The sequence below is a fragment of the Leucopleurus acutus genome, assembly GCF_964270905.1.
Source record: "Leucopleurus acutus genome assembly, chromosome: 9".
Taxonomy (NCBI): domain Eukaryota; kingdom Metazoa; phylum Chordata; class Mammalia; order Artiodactyla; family Delphinidae; genus Leucopleurus; species Leucopleurus acutus.
Genome location: NC_139144.1, coordinates 87,665,759 through 87,686,128, shown reverse-complemented (window position 1 = coordinate 87,686,128; position 20,370 = coordinate 87,665,759). Strand labels below are relative to the sequence as shown.

The window sequence follows — 20,370 nt, the reverse complement described above, 5'->3', positions numbered from 1 at the left end:
GGGCATGATAAACAAAGGATACCCTGCCATACCAAAAAGCAAGAAAACAAAGATTAATGAGGTCATGTCAAAAGAACACAGGAGCGGCAAGCCTGAAGGGGCTCCCATTTGCCAAAGACGGAACAATCTGGCACCAAAAAGAATGACTACTGAAATTTTTAAAAATACAATGAATACATAAAAAGTCTAAGGTTCATAAATGCTTTTCTTTTTAAAAAAGAAAAAGTCAGACACCTGGAGGTATATATCAACACATTACTTTGAAAATTGGTCATTACAAGGAATAAAGCATTTATCTTGCTTTTCCAATAAAACTATTTCAGAGCAACCAAAAAGCTCTAATGAATGAAGGAGAATTCTATACAAAAAAAATTCCAGCTAATAAATGTGAAAGGAATGGCAGACTCAAGAAAAATCCAATATTGGTAACTTTAACGAACTAGCTTATTCTAACAATGGTTATTTTGGAGATTAAAACCATTAATGAAAGGTGGATGGGAAACTCTACCATAAAGGGATCAAGCTGTCACCCCCAGACTTTGCGTCTCTTGAAGTGATACAAAATCAAAGTACGTGGCACCACCTAGGGAAGAGTCTTTAAAAAAAGAAAAAAATGACCCAAAATCTAAAGAAGTCTTTCCGTATTAACTCCCAATCAATACAAAGTATGACAGAGGAATTAGTCAAATGCTACTACGAAGAAGCAACTGGACATATCCAGAATGTGGGAGCCTCTTCAGAACAAACGACCTGGTTTCTTCAACAAATCAATGGATGAAAGAAAAATTGTTGGAGAATAGTAAGAATAGTTAAGACTATTCTTGATGAAAATAATTTTAAAGGGCTATAACAAAAAATACAATGAGTGGATCCTGATTCAGATAAACTATAAGAAGTCATTTTTTTAACAGAGAAAACTGAAAATGGACTAGGTATTAGGTATTACTAAAGAACTATTGCTAAATGTGTTAGGTAAAATAAAGGCATTGTGGTTCTAAGAAAAATTGTCTCTAGCAGGGAAATTCAAAGATGGCCCCAAATGACCCCTACCTCCTGGTATTCCATGCCCTTGTGTAATCCCTAGTAACTTGCTTCTAACCAACAGAATATGCAGCAAAAGTAATGGGATATCATTTCTGGGACTAGGCTACAGAAAACTGTGACTTTCATCTGTTAGCATACTCTTCCTACTCTCTCCCTTGCTGGCTTTGATGAAGCAAAACACCACTTTGTGGAGGCCCACATGGCAATGAAAAGAGGCAGCCTCTGGCCAACTGTTTTCAAGAAAATGAATTCTACCAATAATCACATAAACTTGGAAACAGATTCTTCCCCACTCAAGATAACAGATGAAACCCCAACCCTGGTCAACACTTTGACTTAGGAGCCATATAAGAAACCTGAAGCAGAGGGTTCATCTAAGCTATTATTGAAATCTTGACCCTATGAACTATGAAATAATAAATGTATTGTTTGAAGCTGCTAAGTTTGCGGTACTTTGTTAGGGAGCAATCAATAACTAACATAATGTCCTCTTTTTAATGCATACCAAAATATTTAAGAATTAAATGACATAACATATTTATCATAAAATACACCAGAAGAAAGAAAAAGAGGTGGTGGAAAGAGACTGAAGAAAAAAAAAAAGGCAAGCAAAATGTTGGTAATTGTTGAAGGTGGGAACATTAGAATTCACTTTTCTCTACTGCTGGGTATGCTGGGGAAATGTTCATTGAAAGGTTTTTTGAGGGCTTCCCTGGTGGCGCAGTGGTTGGGAGTCCGCCTGCCGATGCAGGGGACACGGGTTCGTGCCCCGGTCCAGGAAGATCCCACATGCCGCGGAGCGGCTAGGCCCGTGAGCCATGGCCGCTGAGCCTGCGTGTCTGGAGCCTGTGCTCCGCAAAGGGAGAGGCCACAACAGTGAGAGGCCTGCGTACCACAAAAAAAAAAAAAAAAAAAAAAAGGTTTTTTGAAAGAATGAATGAGGTAGCCGTGACAGCAAATATACCCAACTCTTTGGAGTTTAGCTGTGTAGAGAAGCAGATAAATGGGAGATGTGGGGTTAACACAAAGTTTTTAAAAGATTGGTGAAAGATGGTCTGATGGACACTTAATTATGGGCAGGGGTAGGAACTGAGTGGTTGATAATATAGGAAAGAAGAGTTAACTGAATGAACAAAATGAGAACAGGATCTAAAGTATAAGAGAAAAAACTAATCTAAAATGATCTCTCCCATTTTAACAGATAAAAAGATGGAGAAAATAACAGATCAATTTTATAGCACTAAGTATAACCTGGACATATAATAATTTCACTTTCATTGACAACAAATTTATAGTAAGTCTAAATGAGATCTAAAATTGTCTCACATTGTTAATATGCTCCAGTCATGTAGAGAATATGACTGAATTTATAAAGATGTGGATTTTAAACTCAGTTCTAATGCTTACTTCATAAATGACCTTGATTAAGCTATTACACTCTTATTGGCCTTAAATTGCATTTATAAGTTAATACCTACACTACACTTTGAAGAGTCATTGTTGAGAATTATAGGATGTCAATGATCTAGTAAATGGTAGGCCATCTGCTTACCATCACTCAGAGAAAAACTCTACTCTGCTTATTATTACCAAGCACTTGAAAATGTCTGAGACTATAGTAGTTACCTCTAAGGACTCAAAGCACATAGGGAACATATACCTACATACACGCTCTACACAAAGAACTGCGGCAACCATGGGGGAAAAGAGAACGGGAATGAAATAAACAAACATTCCTATATGGAAGAATGGTAAACTAGGAAACTCTCACTGGCCAAAAATCAACTTGGAAAGCTAGCAAATGTGGTTTGGTGTCTGCACCCACCCCCCAAAACAAAAAAATTTGCTGAGACATTCATATAAAAATAGTTCTCATTTGCTGAATATCTGAGAAGGCTGACTCATCAATCGTTTCTGAAATTAAACATTAGCACCTTCAGAATACATTTCAAGACTAAGAACGGCCCCTTTCTACCTAACACAAAGACTATTAAAGTTGGACATGATCTGGGAAAGGTTTACTGCTGCTTAATATGCACGCTCTTCAAATCTCAGACAAAATAACAATATACCCACAAAGGAATCAGAAAGATGTAAGATATCAAACTGTTTGCAAGCACCTTCAAAGGTTTCATTTATATGTAAATAATTTTATGGAAATAATCACTATCATCTTCTGATAAATGAAGTCCTCAAAGTATCTTTGCTGGGCAACAATTTAGTTTAATTTGAGTCACTTCATGTGTCATTCATTTTTAAAAACTATTCTGTAATACTCCATGCTATCCTGTGCAAAAAAAGACCTTAAGCATCTAATCCTCTTGGTTTGTATGAAAATAAAAGGCTAGAGAAACTAATGACTGATCCAAAAATAGCAATTAATTGATGACAGAACTGGGATTAGAGCCCCAATCTCCTGTCCTTGTTCACTGTTCTCTCTATACTACACTATTTCAATTTTCTTCATGTTTTCCTTTGTACCAGATCTAACTTTCCCCCCCAGCTTAATGTAGTGATTTAAACTGTACTAATGGTGAGAGGTCAAACCAATATTAACTAATCCAAAACTTCATTTTGTGAGAATTCTCCCCTTATCCTCATAACAGGTTAACTTTGACCAAGGCCTAAGTCCTATGGCAAAGCATTTTTCAAACTCTGTTCCTCAGAGAGACTCTACAGGAGCTGAGCTTTATAAAAATATTTTTTAAATATTTTACACTAATCTTAAAACTATTAAAAAATTCAAAAATATTATAGGCCAAATATTACTACAATGGATACCACCCTCCACAAAAACTTGCCTACCTTGTTTTTGTGCCAACTTTAGAGTAAAATTTCTCCTGACATCTCTGTATCTCTAGAACTTTTCAAAGTACGTCACTGATTAATACTGCTGTAATTGTATGCCAGTCTTTTAAAAATTCAGTTCTACGTATGTCTGTTCATGTAAAATTCACAAATAAATTAACAACTATAACATAATTAATAACTGAACAAGGTTCAGAACTGACTGGTTTTTATGCTTTCCTCAAGGATTAGTAAGACGTCATATGGCAAGTCTCATTACAGACCACTGTAGCACAGAATTTGAATTAGAATGCTGTTCTGACTTTATAAAATTATTATATGGAATGTGAGCAGTTTGATGGTATTAACTTTGAAAACAAGTTTATTACAAGTGATAATCAACTTTCCTTATTTAATTTTCAGATGACCCACACTTTTGTATCTTATATGCTTAGAGCTCTGTCTTTCCTTTATCAAATTCAGAATGCTCATCAGTTGATCCAACCAATAGTTCAAGCTATTGTGCCAGCCGATATAACGCATGCCGACATGCCCCATATGCCAGCCAGCATTTGTTTCCAAAGCACTGCCATCTTTATAGTTCAGTGTCCATTTTTACAATCTTTCAAATATTTTACTGCGTTTCTCCTATTATTTTATAAGAATGGAAAATGAAAATACAAAAGTCTACTAGTAACATTAATTCAACCGAAACAATAATGGGCATCATAAGGTAATCTAAATGAAGAAAACTTCAGACACTAAGTAGACGCAGCTAGCTTAAAAATGAAGGAAATGCTGAGAACAACAGTTAAAAGATCGTATCAAAAGCTGAAGTATAGGTGTGCCAATTATGGATTTACTCACTCTCACTTCGAAACTCATCCTTTTTGCCTTTTCTTGGAAATGGATATGGGCTCTTTAAGTATTTTTCCTTGGTCAGCTGGCACAACGTTAAGTTTTGTCAGTAGAGTGGGGGCAGGAGAGTCATCTCAGGACACAGTGGGTGTCTTTGTGACAGCGAACTGAGGGGTGTTTTTGTTTCCTAGTTCAGGTATCCTTGCCCAAAAGACTCCCTCAGCACATGTAGCTTTCTCCAGCTCTCAGTTTCTACAGTACAGATGCTTCTCTAGCATCCTACTCCTAGAGTATACACGGCTCCCCCAAAGCCAGCTGATGTATGCATGCAAGCAGCTTCTCTAGCACCAAGTTCCTACATCAGAATGTATATTACTTGTGGGTACTTTTTTTAGTCTCTTCACATTTAGTAGGCCTTTTCAAACTAATGAATGACTTGAACCCTTCTTGAGCACAGAAATTTTTTCTTTTCTTTTTTTTAATTTCTTCTCTATTTCTTCTGGTATCTTTCTAGACTTATTAGGTAGAGGTGCTGGGCTGCTGTATCACGTTGTACTTTGCACAAGATCCCACTGAGGAGGAAAAGCTGAAATCCAGCCTGAGTCCCACTTACCAAGTCCTGCATCCTGATTAAAAACCATCACTTTCTCACTAAGCCATGTGTTGTGAAAATGAACAAGTGGACCTTCTGGATCAAGGCTAACCTCCACGTCTCAAATTTTAACTATTTTCCTTATCTTTTTCCTTTTGTTCTAGATTTCAGATCACTTGCTATGTGTATATATGTAATTACTGAAAAAAAACAGATGTGTATGTACATAACTATAGAAAAATTACCATTTTTGTGGGAGCTTCATCGTAAGTCTAGTATCTTGGGCCTAGGCCCAAAAGAATAGATTGTTTTATGACCTGGGGGCCTCAGGATTTTTTAAAGCTCCCCAACTAATTTGAATGTGCAAACAAGATTGGGATCTACTGCTGTCAGTTAATGGTACTCAAGCTTTTTTGCTCAAATATTCCCTAAAATAATTTTGAAAATCTATGCATATTCTTACCATTTTTAAGTTGGCAAGCAAAATTTTTCATAGCTTATAATGATTATAAAACTTGTATTTTCCGGTGTACTCTAAATATTGTCATTTTAAATAAAGCTATTATGTTTGTTCTTTCAACAGTACCAACAGAATAAAAACATCATCTATTTTTTAAAAGTACAGCTTCTTCCCATACAGTCAAAAATTTATATTATTCTTGCTTTTCCTTAAACTTTCCCTACAGAATTTTAACTAATGTAGTAATTCTTTTATGCTGCAGGGTCTTTTATATTTCACTCTATATGACCTCTCTGGAAAAAAGTATAAATTAAACTTTTTTGGCTTTGATCAAGGAAGTTAAAAAATTTCTTTTGGATGCTATTAGAAGTACACTATTGACCAAAACAATATAAACATATTATGCACTTCGACAGATAATGATTAAATATGGAGCAAAATGGTATTAATAGTGATTCTCAAAGATATGGGCAGGATTTTTTCTGTTTTTTACAATTATTTCATGTATATACAGATGAATATCACTGTTAGAATAAAAATGAGATTCAGCATCAAGTCTATATCTGTTTTTATAGATGTATGCATTGAAAACCTTGCTTATACAAATACATGGGAACAGAAGGAATTTCTGCTAGTACTATTTATTTTTTGACTACCTTCTGAATTATACGTCAAAAAATCACATAGGGCTTCCCTGGTGGCGCAGTGGTTGACAGTCCGCCTGCCGATGCAGGGGACACGGGTTTGTGCCCGGGTCTGGGAAGATCCCACATACCGGGAGCGGCTGGGCCGGTGAGCCATGGCCGCTGAGCCTGCGCATTGGAGCCTGTGCTCCGCAACGGGAGAGACCACAACAGTGAGAGGCCCGCGTACCGCAAAAAAAAAAAAAAAAAAAAATCACATAATGAGCTATCATTAAAAATTACTTTTTATGATCTACCAACAGACAAGTTGATTACGTCTTCCGTTTCCTCTAAAAAGAAAGAATTGAGGACACCGCTGGTGGTCCAGTGGTTAATACTCCGTGCTTCCAATGCAAGAGGCACAGGCTCAATCCCTGGTTGGGGAACTGGGATCCCACATGCCGTGTGGTGTGGCCAAAAAAATAAATAAAAAAGAACTTGAGAGCCACCTATTTTACAAGAGGATTTTTGTTTTGCCAGTCATTCACTTTCTCAATTTCAATACCAACTTTTATAACAGTCCTTTGGCACTCTGAAGATTTTTACACTCCATGGAATAGATGAGAGGCATGCCTCTTTTGCAATCATGAAATAGGATATGGGACAGCTAGAAGTCTTCAAAGTGCAGGCAAATCACCTGGAGTTCTTGTTAAAAATGCAGATTATGACTCAGTAGGTCTGGGGTGGGTCTGAGATTCTGCATTTCTAACAAGCAACTAGTAAAGGCATTCCTGCTGGTGAGTGGGCCTCACTTTTGAGTAGCAACGGCCTAAACCACAGGCAAGTTCTCAGGCTGATCAATTTTTAAGAGAGAATATACAATAACAATAGATCAGGAAATCGAATCCTTTAAAACTATTTTTACCTATGTATTCCTTGGAAAGTGTACATGAACTCCCTGGGGTAAGCATGCCCCAATGTTAAGACTGCTGCTCAAAATTAAATACTAAAAATGGAAATTATTGGCTCTTAAGAATGTTTAAAAAGGGCTCCCCTGGTGGCGCAGTGGTTGAGAGTCCGCCTGCCGATGCAGGGGACACGGGTTTGTGTCCCGGTCCGGGAAGATCCCACATGCCGCCGAGCGGCTGGGCCCGTGAGCCATGGCCGCTGAGCCGGCGCGTCCGGAGCCTGTGCTCCGCAACGGGAGAGGCCACAACAGTGAGAGGCCCGCGTACCGCAAAAAAAAAAAAAAAAAAAAGAAAAAGAATGTTAAAAAAAATTTTTTTTAGTTTAATTGAAGTATAGTTGATTTACAATGTTGTGTTTAATTTCTGCTGTAAAGTAACTCAGTTATACATATATATATTCTTTTTCATATTCTCTTCCATTATGGTTTATCACAGGATACTGAATATAGTTCCCTGTGCTATACAGTAGGACCTTGTTGTTTATCAAGAGTGTTTAAATTTTAAACCACTGACTTTAGTCACATCACTTTTCCACTTAAAATTATTTGATGGCTCCTCACTTTCCAAAAAATAAAATTCAAACTCACTAACATGGGGTTAAGATCCTTTAATTTGTGTTTATAAACGAACAAGCAAATCACATGCACTCACACACAACCTCTACTTTTGTTGTTGTTGTTTAAATGTATTAATTTGTTAAAATAAAAAAATTTAAAACTTTGGGCAATGTCCAGAGAAAAGCCATTAAAAAATAGAAATCAACACAATTACTACATCCCAAAGATAATCACTGTTAAGACTTTAGTAAATTTCTTTGCAGTTTTTTCTATATGCATAAGCATATAAAAGGGGGTGTGTGTGTGTGTTTAAAGGTAAATCAGAGCAACCCATTTAATAAGGCATTGGTTTTTTTTTTGATCTGTGGGTCTTTTACATGCTATTATATCTGGAAAATTTTCTCTACATAATTAAAAAATATTCTAAAACTTACTTTTTTTTTTTTCTTGCGGTACGCGGGCCTCTCACTGTTGTGGCCTCTCTCGTTGCAGAGCTAAGGCTCCGGACGCACAGGCTCAGCGGCCATGGCTCACGGGCCTACCCGCTCCACAGCATGTGGCATCTTCCCGGACCAGGGCACGAACCCGTGTCCCCTGCATCGGCAGGCGGACTCTCAACCACTGCGCCACCAATGAAGCCCTAAAACTTACTTTTTAATAGCAGCCTAATAGCCCATCATAATTCAAGGACATCTCAAAAACATTGTTCTACTAAATCTAGAAAATCTAATGGCAATAGTAACATTGCTATCAATAGTATTAGATACTTGCTAGAGGATTAATTTGCAATTCATGCATTACATTTTGGATAAATATAAACATAATCACTGCCCTAAATGCACTGGAAAAGCAGGTTAGAATACCGTAAAAAATTCATAATATTTTACTAAATTTCCTCAAAAGAATAAAATAAAATTCAAAGAGTTCTGTTTTCATTACACTTAAATTTCTGCAATAGGGAGCGGCAAATCTCCTAAATGTACATTGATAAGTTAATGCTTATTTCTCCTAATATGCAAAATCATAAAGTATAAATAAATAGAGGGGAGGAGTTCACTGTCAAATAATGGGTAGGATAACTGTTAGCTGTTCAGAGAGGAATAGAATATAGCAAGTGACTTTGGAACACCACCAGCCAAGCCACCTTCAGTAAACAGTATCTTTTGTAACTGTATGTATGAAACAAACCTGAATAAAAAGAAAAAGATTTACTTAAAGTACTACAAACTGGTGATTCTGGAGAGAAATATGGGCAGGGACACCAGTCCACATATATAATATATAAGGAAGAAGTACCTGACCAATGATCCAGCCTGTATCAACTGCCCTGTATACTGTCTGGGAAAAGTCTACCTCCAAGCATCTTCCTGGTTCTGATATGCTCACTAACTCAACAAATGCCAAATGTTAACCCAATTTCCCAAATAGTTGTTGAATATGCACAAGGGTAAAGATAAATTCCTGCGTTCAAGAAACACGAAGAATGGTGAAATAAATTAGATCTGTACACAAAGGAAATCATAGCTCATTTACCTCTTCCAAAAAGTCTGTCCTCAAGCCCATGCCAACAGTAGAAGTTCCATTCTCTGAATCTCACCTCTAATTTCAGTAGCATTTACTGCTTTTATCACTCACCTGAACTTAGCTTTTCCTACCTTCTATTGTCCTATTATAGGTACAGATAGTTCATCACCAGAAATTCTCTCTCATAACTTCAAATAGGCTTGGCTATTATTCAGGAGTTAGAGGCACCCAATAATTTGTTTATGGCACAGATAGCCAAAAATGTGAAAAGCCATAATTGTGACTCAAATACCACAATGTAGCAATAAAAATAAAAAACAAAGTTTTCTTTAACCTGTCACCCATAGTAGCATTTTAGGTTGTAGAAAATGGAGATGATAGATGTCAAGACTTAAACTTTCAGACCTAGATATGTGAATTTTCTAATCATCTAAAATTCTAAATTCTAGAAGAAACTATTCTGTCATACTTGAAGTTATTTTCAGCTCTTTTAAAATCTATGCCTCAGTTTGTTTAAGGAAAGAATTCATAAACAAGTTTCATAAATATCTTCCAGTCAATACTTCACATGTTAACTATATAAATTTTAGAAAAAAATATACCAACTTTCAACTAACATCCCCACCATGAACTACTTACCAAAGTATGTGTGAATGTATGTATGTCTCCATGTAAGTATGTACACTGATAGGCAGGTAAATAACTTAAAAGATGAAGACATGGAGCCAGTCCATATACATGCATTCTGAACAAAAATAAAAGAAGATAAAAGACTAGCTCAACTGTCACAGAAAGTTCTCAAAGTAAAAGACTTGAAGTCAAGTGATTTGCTATCTAATTCCAGGTGGTCACTTTCCTTACAGGGCTTCAATTCATATGCACTCATCAGTTTGATACTACCTCAGTAACAGAGTGGGGGGAAAAAATATCAACCAAGAACAGCCTGACAGTTCCTTAAACAGTTAAACATAGAATTACTATATGACCCAGAAATTCCACTCCTAGGCATTTACCCAAAAGATATGAAAACATATAACCACACAAAAAACTTGTACACAAATGTTTACAGCAGCCAAAAAAGGGGATACAACCTAGATGCCCATCTACTAATGAATGGATAAAAATGTGGTATACCCATATAATAGAATATTACCTGCCATAAAAAGGATGTAGTATTGCTAAATGCTACAACATAAATAACCTTAAAAACACTATGCTAAATGAAAGGAGCCAATCACAAAGATTACATATTCTATGACTTCATTTATACGAAATGTCCAGAATCTATAGAGACAGAAAGTAAATCAGTGGTTGCTCAGGGATCAGAAAGTAAGCAGATCATAACAAAGGGTATAGTTTCTTTTTGAGATTATGAAAATGTTCTAAAATTGACTGCAGTGATGGTTGCACATATCCATGAACATACTAAAAACCACTGAACTACACTTTTTAAGTAGCTGAATGCATGGGATGCAAATTACCAAACCAAAAACATTACTATGTTAAAAAGTCAACTAACTTTTTATATTACTTTTCCTATTTTCTATTAAATACTTATATTTAAGGAATTGGAGGAAATGATCCTTATCCTAAAATTAATCAAAATATTGGCAATATACTCTAAAACTATTAAAAGCTATTAGCCAAATCAGATTCTGTAATAAACTAAGCTTTAAAGTTCTCGAGGTCTCATTAGAAAAACTGCCCATAATAATATAAATAACCTTAATAATAAAAACTTTTTAAAATAGCAAGATAGATAAGAAGCTTTCTCTTCCAAGTTCTTCCAAATGCAATATCCCCACCCCAAGATAACCAATTTCACTTAAAATATTCTCTGAAATTGCTAAAAACTATGAAAACCATGAAAGTTTATAGCACGGATTTAAAACTTATTATTAAAACTAAATATTTTAATATTTTTAACATGGCCAGTATATGACTCCATCTAACCCAAAAACAAAACTCTATTAAAAGAAGAAAAGTAGTCTAAATGCTTAATTAACTCATGTATGCATTTAATAAACACTATGCTGAACTACAATGATGAGGGGGGAAATTTTCATAGTCCTTATGGAGCTTGTGGTCTAGCTGGGGGGGACAGCTATTAAGCAAACAATTATACAAATAAATTCATAATTATAAACTATATAAAGTGATATATGAGAAGGGTATATATTTGTATGAAAGCATTTAACTGTAGGGGTGGAGAAGGGGTGCCAGACTTCTTTGGTGGGACAGGGGTAAGTCAGACTTTGCTGTGAGTGACATTCTAGCTGATAGCTGAAGAATAAGTAGGAATTAGGTTTTAGGGCTCTTCTGATCAAACTACTTAGATCAAAAGGGAAGAAAAGGGACAATGAGAGGAAGGGGAAAGGGGACATACTCAAGGATGCTTAAAATAACTTAACATTTCTATTTATACAAAACAACATGCCCTAACAAGTACATAGGTGATAACTATAATAAATACCAGTCATATTGAAGAAATATAAGGATATTTAAAAAGTATTAAATACTAACAGTATTTACAAACCAAAAAATTTACATTACACCCAAGTATCTTCCTTCTGAACAATGCCTTCACATAAATATTCCCATGCAAGTTCTAAAAAAAAAAAAAAAGGTAAATAATATAAAAATCACATTATAGGAAGGGAAAATAACTATATACTATGACAAAGATAAAACTCTCAATTTCTGGACCTCATAAACAAGTCTCAAAAGAGAATTATGAATCATCAATAAAACCAAGAATAAATCAAATTTTAGTCAGTATTTAAAACAATTGCTAACAAATAATGTTATTCATAGTCCCTAATTCTTCCCATCAGATATTAGGAATAAGCAGTTAAGGTGTCAAAAGGCAAAATGAAGGAAAACACTGCGCAAAAAAATCTGGGGCCCAAGTGTTAGGATAGTACATTAACATAACCATGAGGAATTCATAAGCCTAGAAAATATAAGTCTATTTCATAAGAACTAAACACAGAAAGATTTCTGCGTTTTCTGCAATTTGACAGAATAGCCTGCAGCAGACCAACACATTACCTCTTACAACTAGAAAAGCTGTTTAAAATAGAAAAAAAAAGTTCTTAAGGTATCAGAGACTTTCTGAGGCAGTAAGGATTTGAGATGCCAAAGAACTTGTTAAAGGGAGCCCCGCATTCTGGGCAGCTTTCCCTCTCAGGACGTTCCACCTATTTCTTTAATGGCACAGGAAAGGAGCTGAGAAGCCAGGAAAAAAAAGCTACTAAAGGTCAGAAAAGTCAGCAGAGCTTTTGGCAATTTCAAGGGGGTAGCGGGACAAAACTTGGTAACTGGGTGTTGCCATGACATCCAAGACCTGAGGGGTTAAGGTCCTATAGAAAAGGTAGGTACAGAAGAACAAACCTGACACTGCATACTGATTTTCCTCTTAAAGCATCTGTCGATTCTTAAACTGCAAAAAGCAAGAGGCTAAAAAGCCAGCAGTAAGCAACTGAAAGCAAGGAGCTCCTCCTTTTAGGAGTCTCATGCTGCTGGAAAGGCAAAAATAGGAGAGGCCCTAGAAACACCTAGTCTCTCAGTTGGGTTCCCTGGAGGGCTACCAAAGTTGTGCAAACTAGATGTTCACAAAACCCAAAACTCGGCCTCAAGTCAGCTCAGTTCCTGACTATTGAGGTGATCTGCCTCTATTTTATCTGCCTGCCAGAAGATGGGTGAATCCTCTCTAGAGAAATGCTACAACATTAGGCAACTAACTGTAATTTGTAATTGTATCTAAAATTCTAAATATAATGTGTGGTATTCAGAAAAAGTTACTCCCCAAAATAATGGTAATAGTGATAATAATAATAATTATTATTACCAGACACACCAAGATAAAATGTGTGATAAAAGACAAGAGAAATAGACCTACAAGAGATCCAGATATTGCAGTTTTCAGACACAGACTTTTTATTAGCAGCTTGATTGATGTCACAATGTGGAGATTTTCACTAGAGAATTAGAATCTATTTTTAAAGAGAGAGAGAGAAAATCAAATGAAAAGTCTAGCACTAAAAAATAGTTGAACCCAAGAATAAAAAAGATGGGATTAAAAGCTGACTGGACATACCAGAATAAAGAATCAGTGAACTGGAACACAGGCAAGTAAAGCCTATCCAGAATGAAATAAGGAGAGAAAAAAAATGATAAAAAAAGACAGAAAAAAGCATAAAGGACATATGGGACAGGACAAAAGGTAGAGAATGGATTTAATTGAAGTCAGAGAGGAAAGAAGAAAAAGAAGGGTGTAGAAAGAATATTTGAAGACTATCAAAATTTTTTCAGAACTGATGGGAGTCATGCTATAAATTCGAGAGGTGCCAGAAATCCCAAACAGAGTAAATACAAAGAAAACCATTCTTAGGTGCTAATAGCTACATCTCTAAAATTAAAATCTAGAAAATCTCTCATATTTCCAAAGATGACTTCTGAATGACTGATATATATATAGCAAAGTCAGATCACCACAAACAGCTGAAATGCATCTTATCAATGGCAGAACATCACACAGTCCCTGTATCAGTCTCAAAGAAAGTTAATGCAAATAGAGCTATCTGCCTATCTTCCAAAAAAAAAAAAGAAGAAAAAGAAAAATTAAACATAATACTAAACCTCCCAACATATGATCAAGATAAAAAGTATTTCTACACAGAAGGAAAGTGATAATACTCAGAGAAGAATCATAACTTGGTAAAGTTCACAAAGATCCAATCCTAGGAGCCAGCTCCACAGATTCAATCTCTAGTCCTAGACCCACCTCAAGCTCTTCCTCTATCCTGGGTATCTTTATTTTCCTAAAGTTCTAATATCATCAGACTGAAAATATCAGTCTTAGAACTTTCACTGGCCAGTAAGGTTCCCAAGCCAGGCCAGTACTAACCTTAGTTTAGGGAAAGGGAAAAAAGGGAAGGAAAGAAACAGAATGACAGTCTCCAGTCTCCAGGGCGTTGAATACCTCCAACTAGTGAAACTAGTGACTCACAACTTCTGGGTTTCAGATGTCTTTGGGATTGTAAAAATCCTCAAATTCATATGCATAGTAATCACTGTCTATACACCAAATAAATAATAAATCTCACAAATGTGTTCTATTTTTCAAATGTATGTGATTAATAAAATAAAAATCCATTTAAAATCTAAAATGGGGGGGGGGAAGAAATGATAAGGAACAATGTCACTTTTGAATTATGTAAGCACTCTCCAGACATCTCTAAGGACCTATCTGACCAAAACCACATTCTTAATCCCGAATTACTAAGGATAATACCAAAGTAAACCCAGGGTACACAGAAACAGAGTTCCCTACACAGACAGTAGGAAAATAAATTGATACCTTTAATCCAACAATTCAGCATCTTAGAACTCATCATAAATGAGTTCAAGATTTGTTTGTGTAAGGCAGAATGTCTCATTACTAATGAGACATTAGTATACTTGTCAAATTATATCACTTTTACTCCATGTTGTTCTAATGGCCGAAGAACAGCAAAAATAAAACAAACCCAGAAAGACTAAATGTCCCAAAATAGGGGGCCGATTAAATAAAATGCCATAAAATCATTATATGGATTATAATGTATCCAGAACAAATGATAATATAGAAAAATATTTAATAACATGAGGAAATATTTATCATATATTAAGAAGGAAAAAGAATACAGAACAGCAAACAGGACAATATCAAATTGGAAAATAGATATAGACACAACAGAATATCTGGAATGATATATATCACAGGCTGATTAGTTATCTTTTGGTGGTGGGATTAAGGGTAATTTAAATTTTGCTTCTGTGGGTCTATATTTTGCAAATATTCCTCAAGTAACTTAGGGTGGGGTTTTTTGGCAATTAGAAAAAATATATATTCACTTTTAAATGTGGAATTTTACAACAGTTGAAATAGGTTCACCTCCTAACCTACTTGTCAAATTATATCACTTTTACTCTGAACCATGAATCACATATTCACAAAGGTACAGTTTTAATTAATGTCTGATTTTAAGTAATAAAGTAGACTAACAGGAAAAAGGTAAACACTTAAAAATGCATCCAATTTTACTATCTAAACTAATGAAGTCTTTCACTAACATGTAAACAAAAGAAGGATCATTCTACAACAATAAAATTACCTAATGTGTAAATATACTTTCAAAGGTCCTCCCAATTTTTATATTAATACATTAAAACCTTAAAGGTCGAGATAAAATATATCTAAATATCTTTCCCTCTCTCCATTCTCACCTTATAGCACTTTTTATCTGTATTCCCAATTAGGAACATATTACAGCCATGTAAAATACTGAAGCAGCAATATTCTTCTTTGATAACAGAAGTCAGGAGGTCCAACATCAGAGTCCTATCTCCTACCCTTTCAACTCTTAGACCTGGACAATTTAACTTACCTCTCTGAACCTCAGTTTCCCTAGCTGTAAAAGTGAATGATAATATTTATCACAGAGTTTTTATAAATATGAAATCAAAAGAACACAATCTAAGTCCTAAGCATAGTGCCTGACAAATAGAAGGTACTCAAGCGGTGGTTGTTACTAGAGGCACACGCAAGAGTTTTTAAGTCCGAGAACTTGCCAAGCCTCCTGAAAACTAAATGACCTTGGGTAAGTTACTTAACCTATATGGACCTCAGTTTCCTCGTATACAAAATAGATACAATACCTATCTTGTAAGGATTAGGTAAAACTATATACAAAAATCATCTTGCACACAGTAGGTGCTCCATAAATTGTAGTTAGTATCACTATTAGCTAGAGTAATAAACATTTGAGTATAGAGATTAGCAGTTTAAAAAATATTTTTACATATAAGACTGCATGTAATTCTAAGAATTGATCATCATTTACATAGACACATTTCTCTTAATTCCCAAATTAATTGTAAACTTCAGAAAAAAGTAAAATACAAGCAAACTTTTTTAACCACACTGAAAAATAAAAGGCCACTTCATTAGTTTCAAAATAAAAATGTGTTATCTATAACTTGATCTGCTTTAACATTTTTAAAGTCCAAATAAATCTAAAAGGGTTAGAAGGGAAAATGTTCTTTTCTGACTTTGAGAGAAGGAAAACGTTTTTTAAGTCTGCAGGAGAAAAAAATAGAGATCCGAATTTTTCTTTTTTTCATGACTTCATGTCTTTCACAACTAAAATGTAAGTGCCTTTAACACAAGAACTCTTTCAAATCTCTGAATTCTTGTCTCCACCTTTGTGCAGAAGCAGATCAGCTCTACAGTTAAGACCACAGAATCTGGAGTCAGACTACCTGGGTTCAATTCCTGATTCCATCCAGCAGTGTGACCTGAGGCAAGTTTTAACATCTCCCTGTCTCTTCAGCTGGAAAATGAAGATTACTCATATAATTGTTTTGAGAATTAAATGAGATAATACACTTAAGTGTTCATAAGAGAGCCTAGCAAATGGAAGGCACATTATAAATGTTTCCCATTGTTGTTACTGCTTTATTATTATCCCCTCAAAATGCCTTGATCAGTGACTTGTAATCAATAAATATTTGCTATTCTGTAGACAATTTCAACAAAAGGCTTTACTTAAAATTACACCTGTTTATGAAGTACTTTAAGGACTTCCCTGGTGGCGCAGTGGTTAAGAATCCGCCTGCCAATGCTGGGGACACTGGTTTGATCCCTGGTGCTGGAAGATCCCACATGCTGTGGAGCAACTAGGCCCTTGTGCCACAACTACTGAAGCCCGCGTGCCTAGAGCCTGTGCTCCACAGCAAGAGAAGCCACTGCAATGAGAAGCCCGCGCACCGCAAAGAAGCATAGCCCCCGCTCGGCTTAACTAGAGAAAGCCCGCGCGCAGCAACAAAGAGCCAAATGCAGCCAAAAATAAATTAAAAAAAAAAAAAAAAAGTACTTTAACATGACTGTCACTGCCAGTAAAGATAGAGCAATTGCTGTTGGGATTTTAGGGCAAAAGTAAGTAAAGTCAATCCCTTTCTCACACTTCCTATTATACAAAGTTATAACATCCTCACTTGCTAATAGAAGTTCAGTGCCATCCTTACTTGCAATTAGAAGTCCAGGCACGGCACACACCAATCCAGCAGACACAAAACTCTCAAACTCAAGCTCCATAATACTCAACTATACTCCTTCAAAGAAAAAGTTCAGATTACTCCTCTATTATAATAGTTTAGTGCTTTAAAATAAAAACTATACTGGATAAGTCAACAGAATATTATAAAGACTAAAAACACTGTATATGAAAGTGTTTGAGAGTTAAATATGCACTAAATGCTAGTTTACAAATATATTTGAGAAAACCGTAACAACAGATTTCTCCTATTTCAAACGGCTGCCTTCTAACTCCAAAACTAGAATGCTGCCCACTTCAAATCTAGCGCCAGGATAACGAGACATAAGTCAAAGTAAAGCTGCCTCTTTATTCCTGTCCTGCCCCTATGTTCATCAGAACCTTTTTTTTTTTTTTTAGATTCCATATATATGTGTTAGCATATGGTATTTGTTTTTCTCTTTCTGACTTACTCCACTCTGTATGACAGACTCTAGGTCCATCCACCTCACTACAAATAACTCAATTTCGTTTCTTTTTATGGCCAAGTAATATTCCACTGTATATATGTGCCACATCTTCTTTATCCACTGTATATATGTGCCACATCTTCTTTATCCATTCATCCCAGGACACTGGGAGGCGGAAGGGTAAGCTGGGACGAAGTGAGAGAGTAGCACTGACACATATACACTACCAAATGTAAAATAGATAGCTAGTGGGAAGCAGCCACATAGCACAGGGAGATCAGTTCGGTGCTTTGTGACCACCTAGAGGGGTGGGATAGGGAGGGTGGGAGGGAGACGCAAGAGGGAGGAGATATGGGGATACATGTATACATATAGCTGATTCAGTTTGTTATACAGCAGAAACTAACACAACATTGTAAAGCAATTATACTCCGATAAAGATGTTAAAAAAAAAAAGTAAAGTCGCCATCCCACTAAATCATTTCCTGCTTGAAATGTACTTTTTCTTTTTTATTCATAACTCGGATGGGACTTGTGATATCCAAGTCTCACCCCTACGACAGAAATTTAAGAAGTGAAACCCTGGAAGTAGTCTAACTTAAGACCAGGAAAATATCTCCAGAGTTATTAGATCAAACAATGCCCTTCCAGTTCCCAACTATCTGTGATCCTAACCTGGGTACAGAAAAATTCTGATTACCTTCAGACTCAATTTGTTAAGCCCTGAAAATCAGAAGTCAAGTACCTAGGGCCACATTTCAACTCCAGCTGAGGGCTAATGTTTACCTGGTTCACTCTCACATTAAAAGCTGGATGCCAGCATCAATCAGGGACACAGCCATACAGCAGCCATCAACAGGCCACACAGGCCAGATTAGGTCACAGGTCACCTGGCACCCCTCACTGAACCACATCCTACTGAAGGCCTGATTGCCAACCCTTGACCTGGAGAATAGGACAATGGGCCGGCAGTCAAGAGAGTTAGATTCTCCTAGTCACAGCTCCAATTTTAGATTTGACTGATTTGACCAGAGAAATCAAATTGGAGAAAATGTGAAGACTTTTTGAAATATAAGTGGAAGACTTTTGAGTATTCGTCACGTATCTAGTCACTTTGTTCAGTAACAAAAGTATATTATTTGTAACTTGTTTTGTTCATAAAATCATTCCTGGACTTGTAAAATGACGGTCCGGGGGACAGCTAGCACTTTTTTTCAGGGTCTGCACAGATCTTAAACCTTTACTAAGCCATCTCTATCAGTATGCAAAAGCGGAGTTCGATCTGCTCCTTCTCTCAGACATAAGCAAATACTGAATGAAAGTACTGTCAGCATTTCAGAAGCAATCTGCTACAGAAAAACGCACGGTTTTTCTGTAACGCACTGGAACTCTTTTCAACACCTAAATTGGGGATCCAGACCAAACGAGTGTTGGAAGTCAGATTCATTAAAGTCATACTTTTCTGTCTATATCTGAGTTTCTGGGCTGGGAAACTGGTCTGGGTCTACGTAAATCCATGCTCTGAGCCCTCATACAGAGGAACTCCTCTGTAATGTCCCTCCTGCCCACTCTCTTTTTCAGAACTACCAGCCGGAAAAGATACCCTCCGCAAATCCTACAACGTCTCCCCACTTGCACAGATAGGTTCCACAACTCTTCAGCCGTCCGTGACTTTCACCACTCCCCTGGACCTAATCGCTGTTAATGACCACCACCCCCTCCCCCAGGAACAGTCACTCTTCTCAGCTTTACACTTTGTCCCGGCAGCAATCGACTTAACCGTCCCCCGTCTCCCACCACCTAGGACGCCCTTAGACATCCTCACCAGTTTGCCCGCCGTCCGGTCCCGAAAGCCCCAACTCCTGCTCCACCTTCATGAGCCGCCCGCCCCCAAGCCCTTCTCAACCCCCAAACCCGGCCGCCGCATCACCTGGCTCCCCGTTGTCCTACGCGCCTCGGCCCCGCCACACACCTTGCCCTTCCACCCGAATCTCGCACTCTGGATCCTAACCCCTCCCGGAGGCGGGGGCGGGCAACGCTCTCGGCTGCTGCACTGAGACTCCGGAGGCCGCGCGTCCCCCTCACCAGGCCCCGCCTGGGCCTCTCGACGCGGTTGCCCTCCACAGCCCCCCTGGCCCAGCCGTGCTTACGCCGAGGAGTAGGGCAGCCCGAGCCCAGGGCCAAGCACTTACTCAGGAAGGTAGGTGGAGGAGAAGGAGCTCCACTTGTGTAGCGCGTAGGGCAGAAGCCGGCACTCGGGCGTCGCAGAGACAGCCCCGCCAGCCGCCATCTTGTCAGCACCGTAGCGCCCGCCGCCGACCGCCAGCCGCGCCGGGAGGGGGAGGGGCGGGGCCTGCTCTTAAAGGAGCCGCGGCCCGCCTGGGCCGTCAGCTCTCCCGGTCTCGCGTC

The 20,370-nt window shown here is 37.3% G+C and overlaps 1 protein-coding gene across 2 annotated transcripts in view; it reads right to left on the bottom strand.

Annotated features, from left to right (window-relative positions):
• MKLN1 (muskelin 1) overlaps window positions 1–20,370 on the bottom strand; it is a 359,451-nt gene that overhangs the window by 165,995 nt on the left and 173,086 nt on the right. The window contains exon 1 of one of the 2 annotated variants that reach the window (XM_082846005.1): window positions 20,154–20,273. The exons of the other annotated variant lie outside the window; for it this stretch is intronic. Within the exon in view, the coding sequence (XP_082702131.1) occupies window positions 20,154–20,251 (98 nt within the window). The 5' untranslated portion in view covers window positions 20,252–20,273. Of the gene's footprint in view, window positions 1–20,153; window positions 20,274–20,370 lie in introns of those variants that run through there. 2 annotated transcript variants of the gene reach the window in all.